Source organism: Pteropus medius, unplaced genomic scaffold, assembly GCF_902729225.1.
Source record: "Pteropus medius unplaced genomic scaffold, Ma_sr-lr_union100, whole genome shotgun sequence".
In the NCBI taxonomy this organism is placed as follows: Eukaryota; Metazoa; Chordata; class Mammalia; order Chiroptera; family Pteropodidae; genus Pteropus; species Pteropus medius.
The window spans coordinates 14,634,937-14,651,995 of NW_024349225.1; the positions used below are offsets into that span (position 1 = coordinate 14,634,937).

The window sequence follows — 17,059 nt, forward strand, 5'->3', positions numbered from 1 at the left end:
CCCGAGGAGTGTGTCCCATCTCCACACCAGGCTCCTCAGCCCGGGGCATCAGTGCTGGGAAGAGAAGTCCCCAGAACTCCTGGCTGTAGAAGTCAGCAGGGATTTTGTCCTGGTGAGACGGGGAGCCTGCGGACCTAGGTGTCCTCTTAAAGTGCCTGCACACAGACTTGCTCACAAACACCCTAAGCTCCAGCACTGGGGACACAGGGAGGAACCAACTTGTCTGGCTTCAGGGCGAGGGCTGGAGTGGCAGCTCCCTCTGGGACAAAAGTGCTTGCAGGTGCCATTGCTACTTTTGTTGAGGGAGTGCATCACTGCCAAACCAGCAGTACAAGAAATGTTAAAGGCACCTCTAGAAGAAGAAGAAGAGGAAGAGGAAGAAGAAAAAAGATAAAAAATATAAATACTAAAATGACAATAACTGCATTACCTATCGGTACTTACTTTAGATGTAAACGGATTAAATGCTCCAATCCAAGGACACAGGATGGTTGCACCATGTACGAGAATAAATTCGAAATGGATTAAAGACTTAAATGAAAGACCTAAAACCATAAAACTCTTAGAAGAAAACACAGTAAACTCTTGGACATTGCTCTTATTAATGTATTTTTTGGATATGTCCCCTCAGGCAAGGATAAGAAAATAAAAAATAAATGAGATTATATAAAACTAAAGGGTTTTCGCACAACAAAGGAGACCATCAACAAAATGAAAAGGCAACGTATTGAATGGGAGAAGGAGTTTATATACAAAATGTATAAAGAACTCATATAACATAACACCAGAAAACCCCAACAATCCAGTTAAAAAATGGGCAGAGGACCCGAATAGGCATTTCTCCAAAGAGGACACACGCATGGCCAATAGACACATGAAAAGATGCTCAACATCACTAGTCATCAGAGAAATGCAAATTAAAACCACAACAAGGTATCGCCTCACACCTGTCAGAATGGCTGCCGTCGATAAATCCACACACAAGTGCCGGCGAGGACGTGGAGAAAAGGGAGCCTCGTGCCCTGCTGGTGGGACTGCAAGTGGGTGCAGCACCTATGGGAGACAGTCCGGAGGTTCCTCAAAACGCTAAAACCAAAACTACCACATAGCTCAGCAGTTCCACTTCTGGATATTTACCCAAAGGAACCCCAAACACCAATTCAAATAGATGTGTGCTCCCTATGTTCCCTGCAGCAGTTTTTACAATAGCCAAGATTCGGAAGCAGCCTGAGTGTCCACGGACAGATATGTGGAGACGTGGCACATAGACACGATGGAATATTGGCCGTGAAAAAGAATGAAATCTCGCCATTTGCAACAACACGAATGGACCTAGAGGGTGTTACGCTAAGCGAAATAAGTCGGACAACGACAGATACCACATGACCTCACTTGTGTGCAGAATCTGAAACAAAATAAATGAACGAACCAGAAACAGACTCATAGAATCAGAGAAGAAACTGGTGTTTGCCAAATGGGAGGAGGGTTGGGGGCTGGGTAGAAAAGGCGAAGGAGTCAAGCAGCGCAATTGCCGATTACAAAACAGTCACGGGGTGTGAAGTACAGAATAAGGAATATAGTCAATAATACCGTGATAACTATGGATGGTGCCGGGTGGGTGCCAGGCTTACTGGGGGATCACTCTGTAAGTGACATAAATGTCTAACCACTCCACCTGAAATTGACCGTCAACTGTAATTGAAAAAACATTTTTTAACGTTTACTTAGTACGACATACTTTAACCACAGTGACAGAAATTCACACTGTAGGAAGAATCACTCAGAACACAGAGCTCCTTTTGATGGGGCGTCTCCTCCACGCAGCCCCCTCCCGTCCCACCCCACCCCACCCCTCCCCTGCACCCCAGTTCTGTCTGGCTGACTTACACTGGGAGAGTGCTTGTGGAGGCACGGGACCCCGCCTCTGCGTGACAGGGCTGCATTGTCCCCGGTCGGCCCCGAGGCCTGGCTGCAGGCTCCCTGTGATGGGATGACACAGTTTCTTGGGCAAAGGCTGCGGGGCGGATGGCGAGCCGGTTGCACTTGATTGTGGGTTTGAATGAATGGGAGAGAGGGCACAGGGGGGTCGAGAGGGGGCGAGGAGGCGGCCGCGAGCAGCCGCTTACCTGTGCACGCTCTGCCCTCGGTATTAGGCACGGAGGTGATGCTGCTCGACGACCACTCATCAGAGGCCCGCCCTTCCTCCCACTGTGCTTGCCCACCCAAGAGGAGGAGCTCGGTGACGTTCGAGGACGAGGTGGAACAAATCAGAGGTTGGTGTCTGGCCGATAGCTTCCAGACAGCGTGGGAAAGCACGCGAGCTCAGGGACGTTCTGGCCCAGCCCGCCCCAGCCGCACTTGACTCCGGCCCCACCCTGGGCTCCTGGCTGTTGGAGCGGGCAGCGTCTGAGCTGGCGAGCGGGGCTGTGGCACTGTACATAGACACACAAACACACGCCCGACTCCGTCCTCCCGCGAGTGAGTGGCAGGGGCAGGGAGAGGCCGTGTGACCGCCCACCCTTTACCTCTTGGAGATGGGGTGGGACTTGCCTCCTCCAGAAAGCATGAGGCGTGGGGGGCACATTGTCCCCCAGCAGAGCAGGAGAAAAGTGCTGGAGACCGAAGCCCCACCTCCCTCCCTTCCCTCCCTCCCTTCCCTCCTTCCTCCCTCCCTCCTTCCCTCTCCTTCCTGGTTGGTCCTCATCAGAGGTGGGGCACTCAAATCTTGAATGTCTCCTCCAGCCCTGAGGTTGTCCATGATCTTGGGGCATCTCTGAGCCGGTATGGACAGGACATTTTGGAAATTCAGAGCCAGACATTCCATGCTCTGGGGAGCCGACAGACCAGAGGTGTCAAAATTTGAGTACCATTAAGAGCAAACATTTGCCAGGCCTTTTCTGTGAGCCACGCCTAGCAGGCATCTTAGAAAGACAATGGAGTTGTCACGGTAACCATCTGAGAGGTGGACCGTGCGTGACCTTCTCTTTACAGATGAGATTGAGATGAAAATAGATACTTGCACGATTTCTCAGGCAGGAAGCGGGGCAGGGGACCAAGAGCTTTAGCCGAGGGGCTGTCGCCGCAGAGCCCTCTCCCTCCCCGTCCGCCTCCCGGGCTGGGCAGTGCAGCGGCAGCGGGCGTGGCCGTGGCAGAGACATCGGTCCCAGCCCCTCGCTGACCTTCTCTTCCTTCTCCCTCAGAAGCCGCCAAGAACCCCATCCTCCACGTAAAAGCCGAAGTGCACCAGTCCCTGGACAGTTACGCCGCCAGCCTGGCCCAGGCCATAGAGGCCGAGGCCAAAGTCAGCTTGTTTGGAGAGGAGGCTTTGCCCGGGGTCTTGATGGTGGCACGCACGGTCCCGGGGGCCGGCTTTGGCAGCCGCCGAGGCAGCAGGACCCTGGCGAGTCAGAGGCTCCAACTGCAGAGCATCGAGGAAGGGAACGTTCTAGCTTCCGGACAGAAATGAGGGTCTCGGGGCGATGCGTCCAGAGAGGGTGACCCTGGGCAGGAGCAGCGTCTGGTGTGCAGCCACCAGATAAAACACTGAGAACTCTGTCCCTGGTCAGCGACTCCTGTGTCTGTGAGACCCCACGTGGTCCCAGCGATGGGGCCTGAGCCATCGAAAGCACAGAGAAAAGCAGATGGAGGTGTGACCGACTTTCTGGGGGGAGGGTCAGCCCCCCGGGGCCTCGAGGCCTGGCCGGGAGGGAGCCACCACGTGGGCCATTTTCTCTTCCACACCACCGTGCCCTGGGCGTCCAGCCCCGCACTGTCTCAGAGAGGGAGAGCCGCCCCCAGTGCACTCGGGAGGGGGGTGGCGCATCTTCCGGACAAAGCGAGGTCACCCCATGCCTTCTGCGGGGTCAGTGCAGGCCACCCAGGGTCCCCCGAGCAGAGTCCCCACGCCCGGCACTGGTTGTGCCCTTGCCTTCCGTGGGGCCAGCGCCGGTTCCCGCAGGGGTGGCTCCCAGCCCCCTGCGCCACTTGCTGAGGACCGGGCTTCTCACCCACCTCCCCGCGAGTCCTGGTGTTTCGAAGCAGGGGAAGCACTGCGGCAGGAGGAAGGAGCGGACGGCACATGCTTCGTTTCCACAATGAAAAAGGAAGCATTTGGTTAGGGCGCCGTGGACTGACCAAGCCAGGGGGCAGAGACACCGCCGTCACCGCGGCTGTCCCCTTCGCGTGGGAAAGCCTCATCGCGCAGATGCCGTTTGCGATGTGATTGACACACAGGCTGCTTCCACAGAGAACACCCCACCGTGGCGGCGGCAGCCTGCGCCTTGGCCCAGCTCTGCCTCACGCATGTCACTTGGGACCTCCTGACCTCTCTGGCCCTCGGGAACTTAGGGCGAGGGAGCGGGGCATTGAACGATCTCCAAGACCTTTCCAACTCTGATGTGCGATGTTCTCCAAACTTGTGAGTGGGGCGTAGAAAACGAGGGGCCCACGGACCGACATGCCCGGCCTTGAGCGGCTTCCGAGGGGTGTGTGGCACACCCAGCCCCGCCATGCGACTCACCCCACTTGTTTGCAGAGTGCCGTCCATTGGGATAGAACGCCGCCCTCCGGACGCCTCCAGGTGGACCGGACTCTTCCGGCTGGCTCACCCCGCGCCCCCAGTTGCAACAGCAGTGGAGGGCTCCGCAGGGGCTTGGCCCGCGGCTGGGGTGACTTGGGAAGCCGCTGCCTCGCCTGCGTCTGCCCTGCCACCTGGGCGACTAAACGAGCTGAGTGCAGGGCTCTCCCCGCCTTCCGAGTCCCAGGTGGTCGGCAGAGGGTCAGTTCGAGGAGGTTCAGCTGTGTCTCGGGGCAGGCAGCTGCTCCAGGAGGCGAGTCAGTTTTGTGGTGTGTCCGCGGGGTCTAGCCAGGGGCTGGGAGGTCACTGTCCTTTTTGCTGTGTGGTAGAAACCAAGGCTGGCCGGTCCCGGGGCTGCAGTTCACAGGGACCTTTCCTGAGACTTCCGTGGCATGACGCCCAACAGCTGCTCCGGGCCAGCTGGGGGCCAGGCCCTGGTCAGGTTCTGGGTGGGAGTGGGGAGCGGAGGCAGCTGCACCTGTGGGTTCTGCTGGTGACAGCTGGAGGTCAGACTCTGCTCTCGCTCCGGTGGCATTCCCCAGTCGGAGGGCGTTTTGTGTATTTCGTGTATGTTCCTCGCACTTGCTTCTACAGTGACCACGCTTCTGGACAGCATACATGGCTGGAGCAGGTGGACGCCTTTGCCTCTGGGGTGGCCCCAGCGAGGCTTTCCTGAGCACTGCAAATTGGCTGGGAACCCCGGCGTTGGAGGGCGCGCCCCCGCACTGTGCTGGCCTGGGCTCTGGCCAGTCCTGAGACCCCATGTCGGCTCTGGCTGGGCCCAGACCAACAGGGATTTATTCACTAGCACTGAATCCAAGCTTATCTAGAAATACCGCACTTCACGAACGAATTCGCTGCTTCCCTCCTTTCTGCTGAGGTCCATTCATTCATTCACCTGCCAGACGCTGCACGTCCACGCAGAGCCGTGGGCATGGCCTGTGACTAACGTGGAAGCGTCGTCACTTTAAGGAGAGACGGGGATACGATGCTAATAGCGACGATGATTATGGAAGGACTGGGCTGCAGAGGGGGCGACTTTCCAACCAGGGGCTTTGGGGTGGCTCCGTGCAGGAGGTGACGGGGTGAGGCAAGCCGCGGGCGACGCTTGCCAGCTGGGCCCTGTCAGATTCAGGAATTCAGATTCGCCCTGACCCAGCCTGAGGGAGGGAGAAGGGACAGGATGAGGGAGCAGGCAGTCCCGTGCACCCCAAAGCGTCTGGGAAGCATCCTCGGGGGTGCTTGCTCTTCGCGCAGGTCAAACCCCAACTGCCCCCACCAAGCCAGGCCCACACAGCTTTATGCTGCTGTGCAGTGGCAGGTGGGACACTTGGTCACTTAAAAACCTGAGTCCTGCGTCTCCTGATGTGAGGGCTGTTGTCCATCTCTGCTTTCATCAGACGGCCACCTGCCTGGGTCCCCGCGCCGCGCCCCAGGAACCGGGAGCGAGGGCTGTGACCGGCGCGACGGGGCAGTCCCGCCACAGCACAGTTCAGCACCTTGGACGCTAGGTGGCAGCAGCGCGGTGATGCCACCAGCCCTTCCCAAAGGAAACGCTGAGCATAACCCGGAGGCTTCTGCCCTGAGCTCGTCTCCACCGCAGGCCTCCGCCTTGAGAGGACCCCCCAGCCAGCTTGCCCACTCGGGTGACCCCATTTGGGGTGGCGGGCTCCATCCCTGCTCACCTGTGTGACCTTCAGCAACCGGCGCTAAGAGGCAGAGCTGAGGCTGCCAGACCAGGGCCACCTGGTGCTAATGTCCTTTGATGTCACTGAAGATGCCGCTGAGCGGTCGCTGCGTCGAGTGAGCACCCAGAGGCTGACCAGGACGCGCCGGCGGTCGGGCGGGGCGGGGTGGGGTGGGGAAGGGGCGCGGAGGGCCGACAAGCTCTCAAGCCCAGGATGTGACTCCGGGGACGGCTTTCCGTCCTGACCGGATGTGCCTGGGGCGCTTGCAGACTGGCGCCGAGTCTGGAGCGTCGGGCCGAGCCCCGCGCTCCTGTCTGAAAGGACCGTGAGGGCGACGAGGCAGCGAGGGCCCCGCGGGGAGCCCGCGCGCTGAGCGCATGCGTGCCCGGCCTTGGGCGCCCCACGCGCTCTCACCCCACGGCCGTGCGCCTGCAGGTGGGAACGGGGGGCTGCGCTGCGGGGAGTTCGGGGTGCAGACCCTCGCTGCTCACGAGCTAGGCGCTTTGGGGCCAGTTAAGTCGTCTGCATCGTTTTCTCATCTCTAAAAGGTTTCGTCATCTGTGACATGGGGCGTGGCACGCGGGGGCCGCCCTCGCCGGTGCTTCCAGGCGCCCGAGCCCCCGCAGGCACCTGGGGAGCAGTGACGCGGAGCCGGTAACTCCGTAGGGCGGGTGCGTGAGCCCTGTCTCACGGGGATCTCTGCTGAGAAGCGAAAATCCTGAAAAGGAAACATCCCAGATGAGAGACGTCGAGGGCCGTTGCCAGGGAAATTGTCCTGTTTGCTGAGGAGAGGGGAGGGCTCGGGATTATGCTGGGCCGGCGGCAGGCCCTGGACCACAGCACAGCACAGCACAGCACAGCACGGCCGACCTGCCGGCCCAGAAGACGCACCCCACCCCGACACGGGGCCTGGGTCCTAGCGCCAGCTCGGTCCCGCCTGGCTGTGGCTCTGGGTTCCCGAATCTCCGGCCCTCCACGCCCTGCGGAAGAGGCGGCATGGGGACAGGAGTCTGTGCTGCTACCCGCAGCCAGGTGGGCCCTGTGCGACAGGCGGGAAACTGCCATTTTCAAAGGAGGAGGGCTCTGAGCACAGTCGCATACTGACCACCGGAGCGGGCAGTCCAGACCATTCTCCTGGGTTGGGGACAGGACACACAGAATCCAGGGACACCTAGGGAAGTGAAGGGACTTGTCCGAGGTCTCAAAGTGCGTTAAGCCAGTGACACAGCCAAACCCCAGTTCTTGGCCACGTGATGGAAGGAGCTCACTGTACAGCTCGAAGTGGACAAGGGACAGTGACAAGTCCCCATTGCTGGACAGCTAGGCCGCTGGTAGGAAGGACTGCAGCCGATGCCTGGGAGGTGGAGGAGACCTGCTTGCCTGACCCGGGAGGGACGTGGCTGGACGCGCGGCCGGCGGCGAAGCACAGGCTCCCGTCTCTGAGACCCGTGGGAGCAGTCTGCTCCGTGTTTTCAGGAGGCTGTGACACGGGGCTGTTTCCCCGGGAAAGCATCAATAGTGGCTTCGGGAGGAGAGGCCACTTCCGCTCTCCCTGTCCACACGCCAGTCTGAAACGCCACAGGTGCAGGCGAGCCCGCCCGGCCCGGGGGAAAGCGCAGGGCCTGGGACCGGGTCTGGGACAGTCCCGCGCTATGTTCTGATGATGGACCCTGCATGCAAACGTGTTAAAGACCGACCTTTGAAACCAAGACAACCTGATCCTGAAGTATATTTCACTTAAACTTTTTGGATTTTTTTTTAAGATAAGAAAAATATCAAGATTATAAATCAATATTTATGAACAAGCAAAAATATACTTAGGGTGGTTTTGTTTACCTGATTAAATACCTGTTTTTGGTATGTGTATAGCTGTGGAAATTGTGAATTTAGACTTGGACTTGTGGACAGTGGATTTTTTGGGGGTCTCCCCCTTTACCCCACCCCCACGTCCCTGTCTCCAGACACTGAGCAGGGAGGGCCGACTGTGACAAAATTAGCGGTCTGCGGGTGCCCACAGCACAGTGACCCGGCACATCCACCCCGTGTTCTCAGAATCCCCCCGGGACCGAGATTCCCGGAACATTGTCAGTGACGGCTCAGCGTGACCAAGAAATTCAGAGCCGATGCTCCCCACCCTGAGTTCTCACAGCAGGTGCAGTGAGCAGCAGTGCTCTGCATGTGTCCCCCCCATAACCAAGGTCAGGGTGGGGGGCGGGCCCTGAAACTCGGAACCACCTCAGGCCACAGAATGCTTCACCCGTGTCCGGCCCCTCCCCTGCCGCCCCTGGAGTCATGCTCCTTTGGGTGGGCAGGCGAGCGCTCGGGTCCAGTCCAACTTACCAGGGTGACATACATGGAGTCACGTCAGCGGCCGGGACCTGTCTGCTCTGCCTCTGCGGAGCATGCGCTGTGACCTTGACCGCTTGTCTGGCCTGCCTGCTTCTCTATCAGCACAAAAAACTGCAAAGTTGATGAAAGAGGGGACCTAATTTCTTTGACAAATACCATTTTTAACGTTTTTTTCCTAAACGGTTAAATTCCCAGTAAAAGAGAGCAGTTCCCACCTATCTTCTCCGCCGGCCTACAGCCACCTGACTGTCGACGCCCTTGACCCCACTCAGCCCTCGAGGCCTCTGCCCTGTCTCTCCAGCACCTCTCAGCAGCATCTCACGTCACTGCTGTATTACTGCGGGAGAAGCGACATCACGTCACGTGCTCACAGGCTTTTTGTCATTCTGTGAAGCCCTGTGACCCCGGTGGTTGCACATGGCCTTAACAGCCCCTGGGACACAGGGTGTGGACGTGGTTAGCTTCCTCTTAGAGGAGAGGGAACAGGAGCCTAGAGAAATCGGGCAGCTCAAGCAGGTCGCACCCTAACGGGACCGGAAGCCAAGACCCTTGCGCTTCCCGGAATCGGCTTTTGCCCAGCGGCTGCCCCGTCTGGCTAAGGCTCCAGAGTCCCTTCCCTCTGGCCACTCGCCACGTTCTCTAAACAGGAGACACGTCCTGTCCAGGTAAGAGCCTGATGTGGAAGTCAACTGAAGTGGCTGAGCCAAGCGAAGAGCGACTGTCTCTACCCACAGAGCCAACCTGTCACCTCAGCAGCAGGTGTCCCTGTGTCTGCAGCCCCCGTGGGAGGAGCCCGGTCTCCACTCTGTAGAGGGATGCGAGGCTCGGCTACGCATGAGTCTGTGGCCCAGCCCGAGGGAAGAGAGTGACCATTTAAGAGAGGGGCGGGGGGTGGCTGAAGGAGGTCTGCAGGAGCAGATTCAGGCCACAGCCTAGACGTACAGGCCTGGGTGCAGATGGCTTAGGCTGCGTGGAGGCAGAAAGAGCTAAGGAAGACCAGGAACTGCATGACAGGACCTCGCCAGTCTCAGCTGACATCTAGAAGCTGGAGACAGGGAGACCAGAAGCCAGAGCTTTCGGCACTAGCTTGTGTGAATATCAACCGAGCTGGCCAGACGCTCTGACTTTGCCTGTCGCCCAACTCCTGCCCTTGGTAACGAGGTTCCTCTAAGCACGAGAGAGAGTGATCGGAGGGAGGATCGAGTACTTTGGAAGGAGAAATGAAAAACGCCCTTCAAAACAGAGAAGGTTATTAAATCTAGAAGACAGGACAGGAAGACCGTCTTCTGTTACAGAGAAGACCGGAAACCGGGGGTCGCGGTAACGAGGCATGAAATACAAAATCACATTCAGGAGATCTTAAAACAACCAAGTCCTTTAATTAGAAAGCAACAAACATGCAAATGGCCAAGTGTAGAAATTGATCGGAACCAACATCGTCACCGTCGGGGGATTTCTCTGCGACACTGACCCAGGCGCCCAGCCCCAAGCTCGGGGGAAATATTGCACTTCGCACTGTCCAGCACTCCTCACACGCGGCAGAAAGATTTCACATGTTTTGCTAGTTTTCTTTGACACACTCTCCCAAGTTCATGCACACAATCATTCCAAACCCATGTCAGGTCATCCCCCAAAAAAGGGAAAACCCCAAAAACCATAACCTTAAAATTGCACTGAAGCTCTGTAAAGGAAAAAATATAATAAATGTCTTATACAGATTTCACAACGTCGTAAGCGCTTGCCGATCGGGGCTGCTTATTCCTCATCCTCGTTCTCATTCTCCTGACCGGAGCCTTCTGACCTGTCGCCCTCCAGCCGGTCTGGAAAACACAGGCGACAGAGTCGAAAAGAAGTACTTTTAGTATTACAATTAAAGTCATTGTTAATGCTTTTAATTTACGACTGATTCAAATGCATATAATTCAACACACCATCATGTAAAAATCAGTTCGCCACTGTGTGTAGATACAGATAAGTTAGTTTTTGCCTCTAGAGGGGAATTTGTGTATTTGTAAAAAGATTTTTAAAATTAAGTATCTGCCGTATGTTGCAGGCGTTGTGCCGTAAGGGCTGAGGACACGGTGTCCGCCCTCGCGGCGCGTATCTAGGTTAAATGCGGGACTACGCAACCACAGCCCGGTGCGTGAGCGCGGCGGTTCCCACGCGGGCCCCCCACGTCCTGCTCCTCCGCTTCCGCCCGACTCCTTAGCTGTGAGGATGCTGCTCGCTCACGACTGCCACCCCCTCTGTGAGACCAACAACTCTGAACAGCTCCCCCCCACGTTCCCGAAACCTCGGAGGAGGGAGGGGGCCCGCGCTGCGGGGGCGCGGTCTGTGGGGGCGCGGCCTGGGCTGAGCTCCTGGGAGCCCCGGAGCCGGGGAAGGCGGAGCGGGCGTCTCAGACAAGGGATGGAGTGTTAGTCGTCGCATCAGGGTACATACAGAAGGCAATGGTGTGAAGTCACCTCCATCTCTAGGATGGGGCCCTCTCTGCCTCAGACACGTCTCCGCGAGCTGACATGGGGAGCACTGCTCGATCCCACTGTCGACAGCCAGAGAAGATGGGATCCGAGATCTTACTAACTACAGAGGTGTCAACGCTCGCACTGAACCCCAAGGCGACTAGTCTGACTTCGGAGAAGGGACCCGGACAGACACGAGGACGGGAGGGGCGGGGCGACTATCCCCGAGGTGGGATGGGGTCGGGGTCGGCTGCGTCCCCAGATCCAAATAGGGCTGGGGTGGCGGGGAGCGGACAGGGAGGAAGCGGGGCGCCGCCCGCGAGGAAAGCAGTCTGCAGCAGCTGGGGGACCGCCCCAGCGCCCGCGGGCGACGCGCCCTCCGGAAAACCCAGTTTCGGATCCATCGTCATCGCGTGACAGGTGCTCTATGAACGGTCGTGGTCGTTGTGACCGATGGATGGTTGCCACCATCTGAAGAAATCTGCTTCATGAAATCAGCGAACAGTGATAAACACTTTGGTTTGATAAACGTTATTTTGTTTGTAATGGATACTGGGTCTTGACTATTGTTTGAACACAGATTGTTCCACTCCTACTTGAATATTAGTTGTATAATACATGTGTTTTGTTATATGTGGCACTGAAACTCATAGATAATGATCTAGGAAAAAAAATACTGACAAAAAACATAAAGAGGTATCTTTTTCAACCTTCCTAGCATGTTACATTTATTTTCATCTGGACGAGACTGATTTCGAGCAAATCTGCTAACGGGTACCTGCTGCGACATACCTCAGTGTTTACAGCACGACCTTCCACTCGGGGAAGAAAAGCACAGCAGATGAAACTTTCCGGTGACGCTGTCTTTTCATTTGGACACTTTCCAATGAATTCGGTTCATGGGGAATGAGTGACTGTGCTAATGAGGTCCAGAGTTCACAGAACTCATGGTTCGGAAGTGAAGCTGCCTTCATTTTGAGATGTGAGGAATCTGCGTAAAGCCCTTTAAAGCGGATCTTTATACCATGTTTTTCAAATACAGTCATAATTTCAGGAGGACCCTGACAGTCCTTACCAGCTCGGATGTGATTCAGAGAGGCCAACATCCTCAACATGAAGGAGGCGGGGACCGTGATGGTGTTTCTGGTCTCCTCCAGCATGAGTTCATTTCGAGTTATAACCTAGGAGGCAAGTTAGACAGCCTCGTCAACCCCTCAGAGCAGCTGTACCTTCTCCTTGAAGATTAGGACAACGGCTAAGAACGAGCGGACCCTGGGAGGGAGGACTCCGATCTTCACGTGGCTGTCCGCATTTCCCCCTTGAGGCTTCTCAAAGCCAAACAGTTGCTACAACTGCATCTGAGAGAGTAAGATCAGAGCTGGCGGGAAGATAAAGGTCAACTTCGGGGCTCCTTAAAACGTTCAAGAATCCGATCTGTGATAACTTATCATTTGTTTCCCAAAGCGACCTACGTTGTGTCCGTTCATTATTTCACCTACAGCAGAACGGATGCTCTTAGTGACACAGGAGAATTAAACTGTCATCCCTGGGTCACTAGGATCCTTTGAGAAATTGTACCTTGACTGAGGCAAAGTAATCTTGAAAAATAAACCTTTGGACCAACGTTATCAATGAATCGTGTCTTCAGTACCGGGAATGGGACTAAACATCCACGACACCTAAGAATCGAATGTATAATCGTGAGCACAGGGGAGAAGCAAGAAGGATAGAGCGAGGCCGAGGGGGAAGGGAGCACGAGAGGGAGGGGAGATGCTCGTCTGGCCAACGGCCCCATGAACAAGAACCCGTTCCCAGCTCGGGGGGCTGTGGCGCCCTACAGTCTCACCCCGACCTGGCTCTGCGGCCCCACCGAGCGACTTCCGTGGCACGGCCGGTGCCCGCAAGCCGACGGTTCCTTCGCCTTACACAACGTGGACGTGCTGACCCTTCCACTTGAGTGCTCCCTCTCTCCTTGCCTGCCGGTGAGTGCTATTCCTCTGGGACGACGTCCCCATCCCAGTGACTCCATTTACAAGTCCCTCCTACGGGCTGGGACACTGACCACATTCCAGCCCGGCTGTCTGTGTACGTGTCTGCCTTTCCCACCGGTGCACAAGCCCGGGGGGCAGGGCTCACCTTCTTCACCTCAGCTCTGCCGCTGACGTACACCTCGTGGGACGTCAATGTCAACGTCGACTGAGTGAGTGAACATATGTGTGGGAACTGGCTGCCAACTGTCAACCTCGCTCTCAAGTGCCAGTTTCCCCTCGCAGCAGTGGACCCTGATCCATTTATTGTTTTCTTAGAGGGCGCAGCGTCAGCCTGAGCTGCGCTCACTCACAGCTCAGCCATTAGTAGCTGATTAATGCAATGGACCCTTATTACCATAAAAAATCTACGGACGCCCACAGATGAAAACCCTGGTTGAAACTGGGGAGAAAAGGCACAGCGATCAGCTTTCCTGTCTAATTCCATAAAAAACCTAGAACTTCACAGAATCAGTTTGAAAAGTACTGACAAGAAGCTGAGGAAATATTAGAATATAATAATAGAGAAAAACATTCTCCAGTCATTTGTCCTGCTATCTACTTGGCTATGATCACAGGAGACAGCTGCGCTAAAACTATTTTCTTAAAAGGACAGAGTTTTTTTTTAATGATTCTTTATTGCAATAAGCACAAGTAGTCAACCTATTTTCCTTAATCTACAAAACGCTTAATCTGGTATTACTAAAACTCAATCTTCCAATTAGCAAAAAAATAGTTCAATTTCTACCTCTCTGTAATAGGCATGTTTTTATGTTAAAATTTTTCCTTTAAATTGATCTCCTTAACTGCATTAACTTGTTTCATGTTACCAACTAACAGTGAGCTGCTTTGATTCTTCTTAAGAAAGCATTTCAGAGACACAGTGAAATATGGTCTATAATAAGTATAATAAAAATCTTACTTCATCAGCAAGTTTTCGGTTAAAAATCCTTGACTCTTCTAGTGGTGACCAGATCTTTATGTCATAATCTATGCCAGACGAGGCTAGAACTAGAAATAAAATGTACATGTGAACATAAACTTAGGACACATTGCCATTTATTCAAGACATATACATGTATATATGTACTATCTACACACACACACGTGTTTGTGTACACACATGCATTTATGTGTGTGCGTATGTGCATAAGCATGTATGTATAGATGACTGTGTACGTGTGCATGTGTGTGCATGTATGTGTATGGATGCATGTGTACTTGTATGTATGTGTGCATGCACATGTGTTTATGTGCATTGCGTATGGATGCATGTATATGTTCATCTGTGCGTGTGTATATGTGCATGCCTGTGTATATATAGGTGTGTGCATGCATGTGCATGTACGCATTGTGTACAGGCACATGCATGTGTGTGTGCATATATGTACATATGCATGCGTATAGGTGTGTGCATGTGTATATGCATGCGTATATGTGTGTGCATGCATGTATATGTGTGTTTATATGTGTGTATTATGCATACATAGCAGGTCCTCAAATAACATCATTTCATTCAACGTCATTTCATCATAAGGTCGATGAGATGCCACAGGAGCTTAAGTCTTGTTGATAACAATCACCCTACAACTAGATGCTGTTTCATTTCAAGTCGCAGAACCTATCTATGACATTAAGCGAAGGCACGCTGTACGTCCATGAACAGCAAAGGCGAGCCAGAATGGAAACTGTACCGATACACTTAATTGCTATCTGAGAATATTATTTTGAAAATTTCCTAAAGGTGACCCTAGAATACAATTTTAAGTCCCTCTTGAATGACCCAAATTTCTTTTGTATCCACTGCTGTTTTATGAGAAACGTGGGCGATTTCAAACGGAAGGCAAGAGCCCGCCGCGGGCACGTGGAGGTCCAACGTGGCTAAGAAGTGAGCAGCTCAGTGAGCTGAACCTCTTATAGCTAATAAAACTTAGACGATATATTAGAAGACTGCACTCTTTAACCTACTTCCCCATACTTTCGGCTGAAAGCAGGTAAGTGTTTTGTTTTAAACCCAAGTAGAGCTATACCCGACCCCCGCGGCTGCCTGTTGGGACAACTTGGATTATTCCTACATCGACAGCTAGACACCAGCTGGAGCCCATGAACCACACAACAGTTCCTAGCCCTCGCCTTAGAAAAGGCCTTCTTACTTGGGTCAAACGGATGTGGCTGCAGGCAGTTCACCACATGATTGTCAGCTTCCAGAAGCATTAAGTGCTCAGCGGTGTGACGATCCCAGATAAAGATGTGGCCACAGTCAGAACCACTCATCACAAAGTTAGTGCCCCAGAAATTGGCTTCTTTTATCTAAGGATTTTTTAAAAAGAAATGATAAGAAAATTCAAATCAAAGTTATTAAAGAGACTTATTCTATTCGAGTTAAAAAATTAACTGGCTTAGAAAGAAAGTAAGTAAGTAAAAATTGAAGAGAGTCTTTGCCTTCTAGGATCTTCAGATCATGATAGGGACTGATTAGTGGAGGATAAAGCAGTCAGCAGTGAAAGGTCCCCCAGGAGGACAGGGATTTTGTTCTGTTCAATGCTGTATTTATAGAGCCGGAAACAGTACTTGGCACACAGTAGGTGCTGAATTAATACCTGCTAAATAAATGAATGGGATTTCTGGGTTTTGGACACTATAACAAAAAGTATCAATATTTACATTAGCTATTTGAAGCTCTCGCAATTGAGAAGGAAAGATATAAACATATTTACTTTTATGAAGCAATGAGAAAGGAATATGATACATTGCAGTGGTTATGACATTTTTCAATGGATGCATAAGAATAAACCATCGAAATCTTTGTACTTCAGATCAGGATTTTTCCAGTCATTTTACCTGCAGCTGCTGCTTTGCTATTCTGGGCAAAGCAAAAGGAAAAAGCCAGTTCTACTGTTACTTGGAGCTATTGTTGACTTATCTTCATTTTTTTCCATTCCAAACTCTACTTATTTTCATCCAAAATTTTAACCAGCAAAATGCAAGAAATGTAAATTTCTGGCTTCTATTAATAGTATTGTTTGAATGACTGAGTTGTTACTACCAAGGGTTTCTACAGAGCTAATTATTTCCCTACCCTAGAGTAACTTTTTGCCTAGACCCTGAAGAAAGCGAGTCAAAACGATTCTGCAGATACTTTCTGATGACCCAACGAATGTATGAGAACAATGGTTCAGAATAACACTTCTACTAATCGTCTCACATCGTCCTCTTAGTGAGTAATGACCATAACGTTGGGTGTAGAGCCTTGTGGATTGTAAAAACTCGAAAAGATCTTAGAGACCACCTGGTCTTCTTATTTCACAGATGAGGAAATGAAAGTCTAGACAGACAAAGTGACTAAAAGAAATCTTTACCCGTCAATCTTCACAGGGTTATAATAATTAAATAATCATTAAAGCAACCTGACGATATTCTGCGATGAACCTGGATTTCGTACATCCAAGTATTTCTCTCCGAAACCAGCAAAGGGTGCTGACGTGAACTAAACGACCCACAGGGCGGGGACGGCGGGGACGAGAGCAAAAGCAGCAATCGTTACTTGCACGAGCTAATATTTAAAAAATCCCACAATAGTTCCTCGGCAGGGTAGAGTTTTCTCGTAACAAATAATGATATGTCTTTTGTGACATATCACAGGACTAAAAGAACCTTGTTTGGGTCCAGAGATAACTGTGCAGGTGCAAGAACGTTACAGTGGAATCACACTGGCAACGGGGGAGAATAAGGTAAGCCCTGTGGGAAACACCCCTATCGTGACACTGCCCTGTCTCCAAAGAAAGCCATGAGCATTCGGTACCATTGTCCTGGAGTTGCGATGGCCCTTATAAACCATCTTTACTAGTGGCCTTCTAATGTTCAAAGTGTCCAGTTCTTCCATTTCTTTCCTCTCTTTTCTCCTCCTGAAGAACTCCTGAATGCGGGCAACGGCAGAGCGTCTACGAATTGCATATT

The 17,059-nt window shown here is 53.1% G+C and overlaps 2 protein-coding genes across 7 annotated transcripts in view; one reads left to right on the forward strand and one right to left on the reverse strand.

Annotated features, from left to right (window-relative positions):
- GPR161 (G protein-coupled receptor 161) overlaps positions 1 to 8,130 on the forward strand; it is a 28,353-nt gene extending 20,223 nt beyond the window's left edge. Inside the window, exons 5-6 of the mRNA XM_039881528.1 lie at positions 2,154 to 2,273; positions 3,201 to 8,130. Of these exons, the coding sequence (XP_039737462.1) occupies positions 2,154 to 2,273; positions 3,201 to 3,466 (386 nt within the window). The 3' untranslated portion in view covers positions 3,467 to 8,130. The remainder of the gene's footprint in view (positions 1 to 2,153; positions 2,274 to 3,200) is intronic.
- Positions 8,131 to 9,972: 1,842 nt separating this feature from the next.
- The window catches only part of DCAF6 (DDB1 and CUL4 associated factor 6), a 70,760-nt gene continuing 63,673 nt past the window's right edge, over positions 9,973 to 17,059 (reverse strand). For 4 of the 6 annotated variants that reach the window (XM_039881522.1, XM_039881526.1, XM_039881523.1 and 1 more), the window contains 4 exons: positions 16,905 to 17,043; positions 15,256 to 15,412; positions 14,025 to 14,113; positions 11,737 to 12,256 (listed from right to left, as the gene is read on the reverse strand). In XM_039881522.1, coding sequence (XP_039737456.1) covers positions 11,876 to 12,256; positions 14,025 to 14,113; positions 15,256 to 15,412; positions 16,905 to 17,043 — 766 coding nt within the window. In that variant the 3' untranslated portion in view covers positions 11,737 to 11,875. Of the gene's footprint in view, positions 10,434 to 11,736; positions 12,257 to 14,024; positions 14,114 to 15,255; positions 15,413 to 16,904; positions 17,044 to 17,059 lie in introns of those variants that run through there. The other 2 variants (XM_039881525.1, XM_039881524.1) reach the window with 1 other exon arrangement.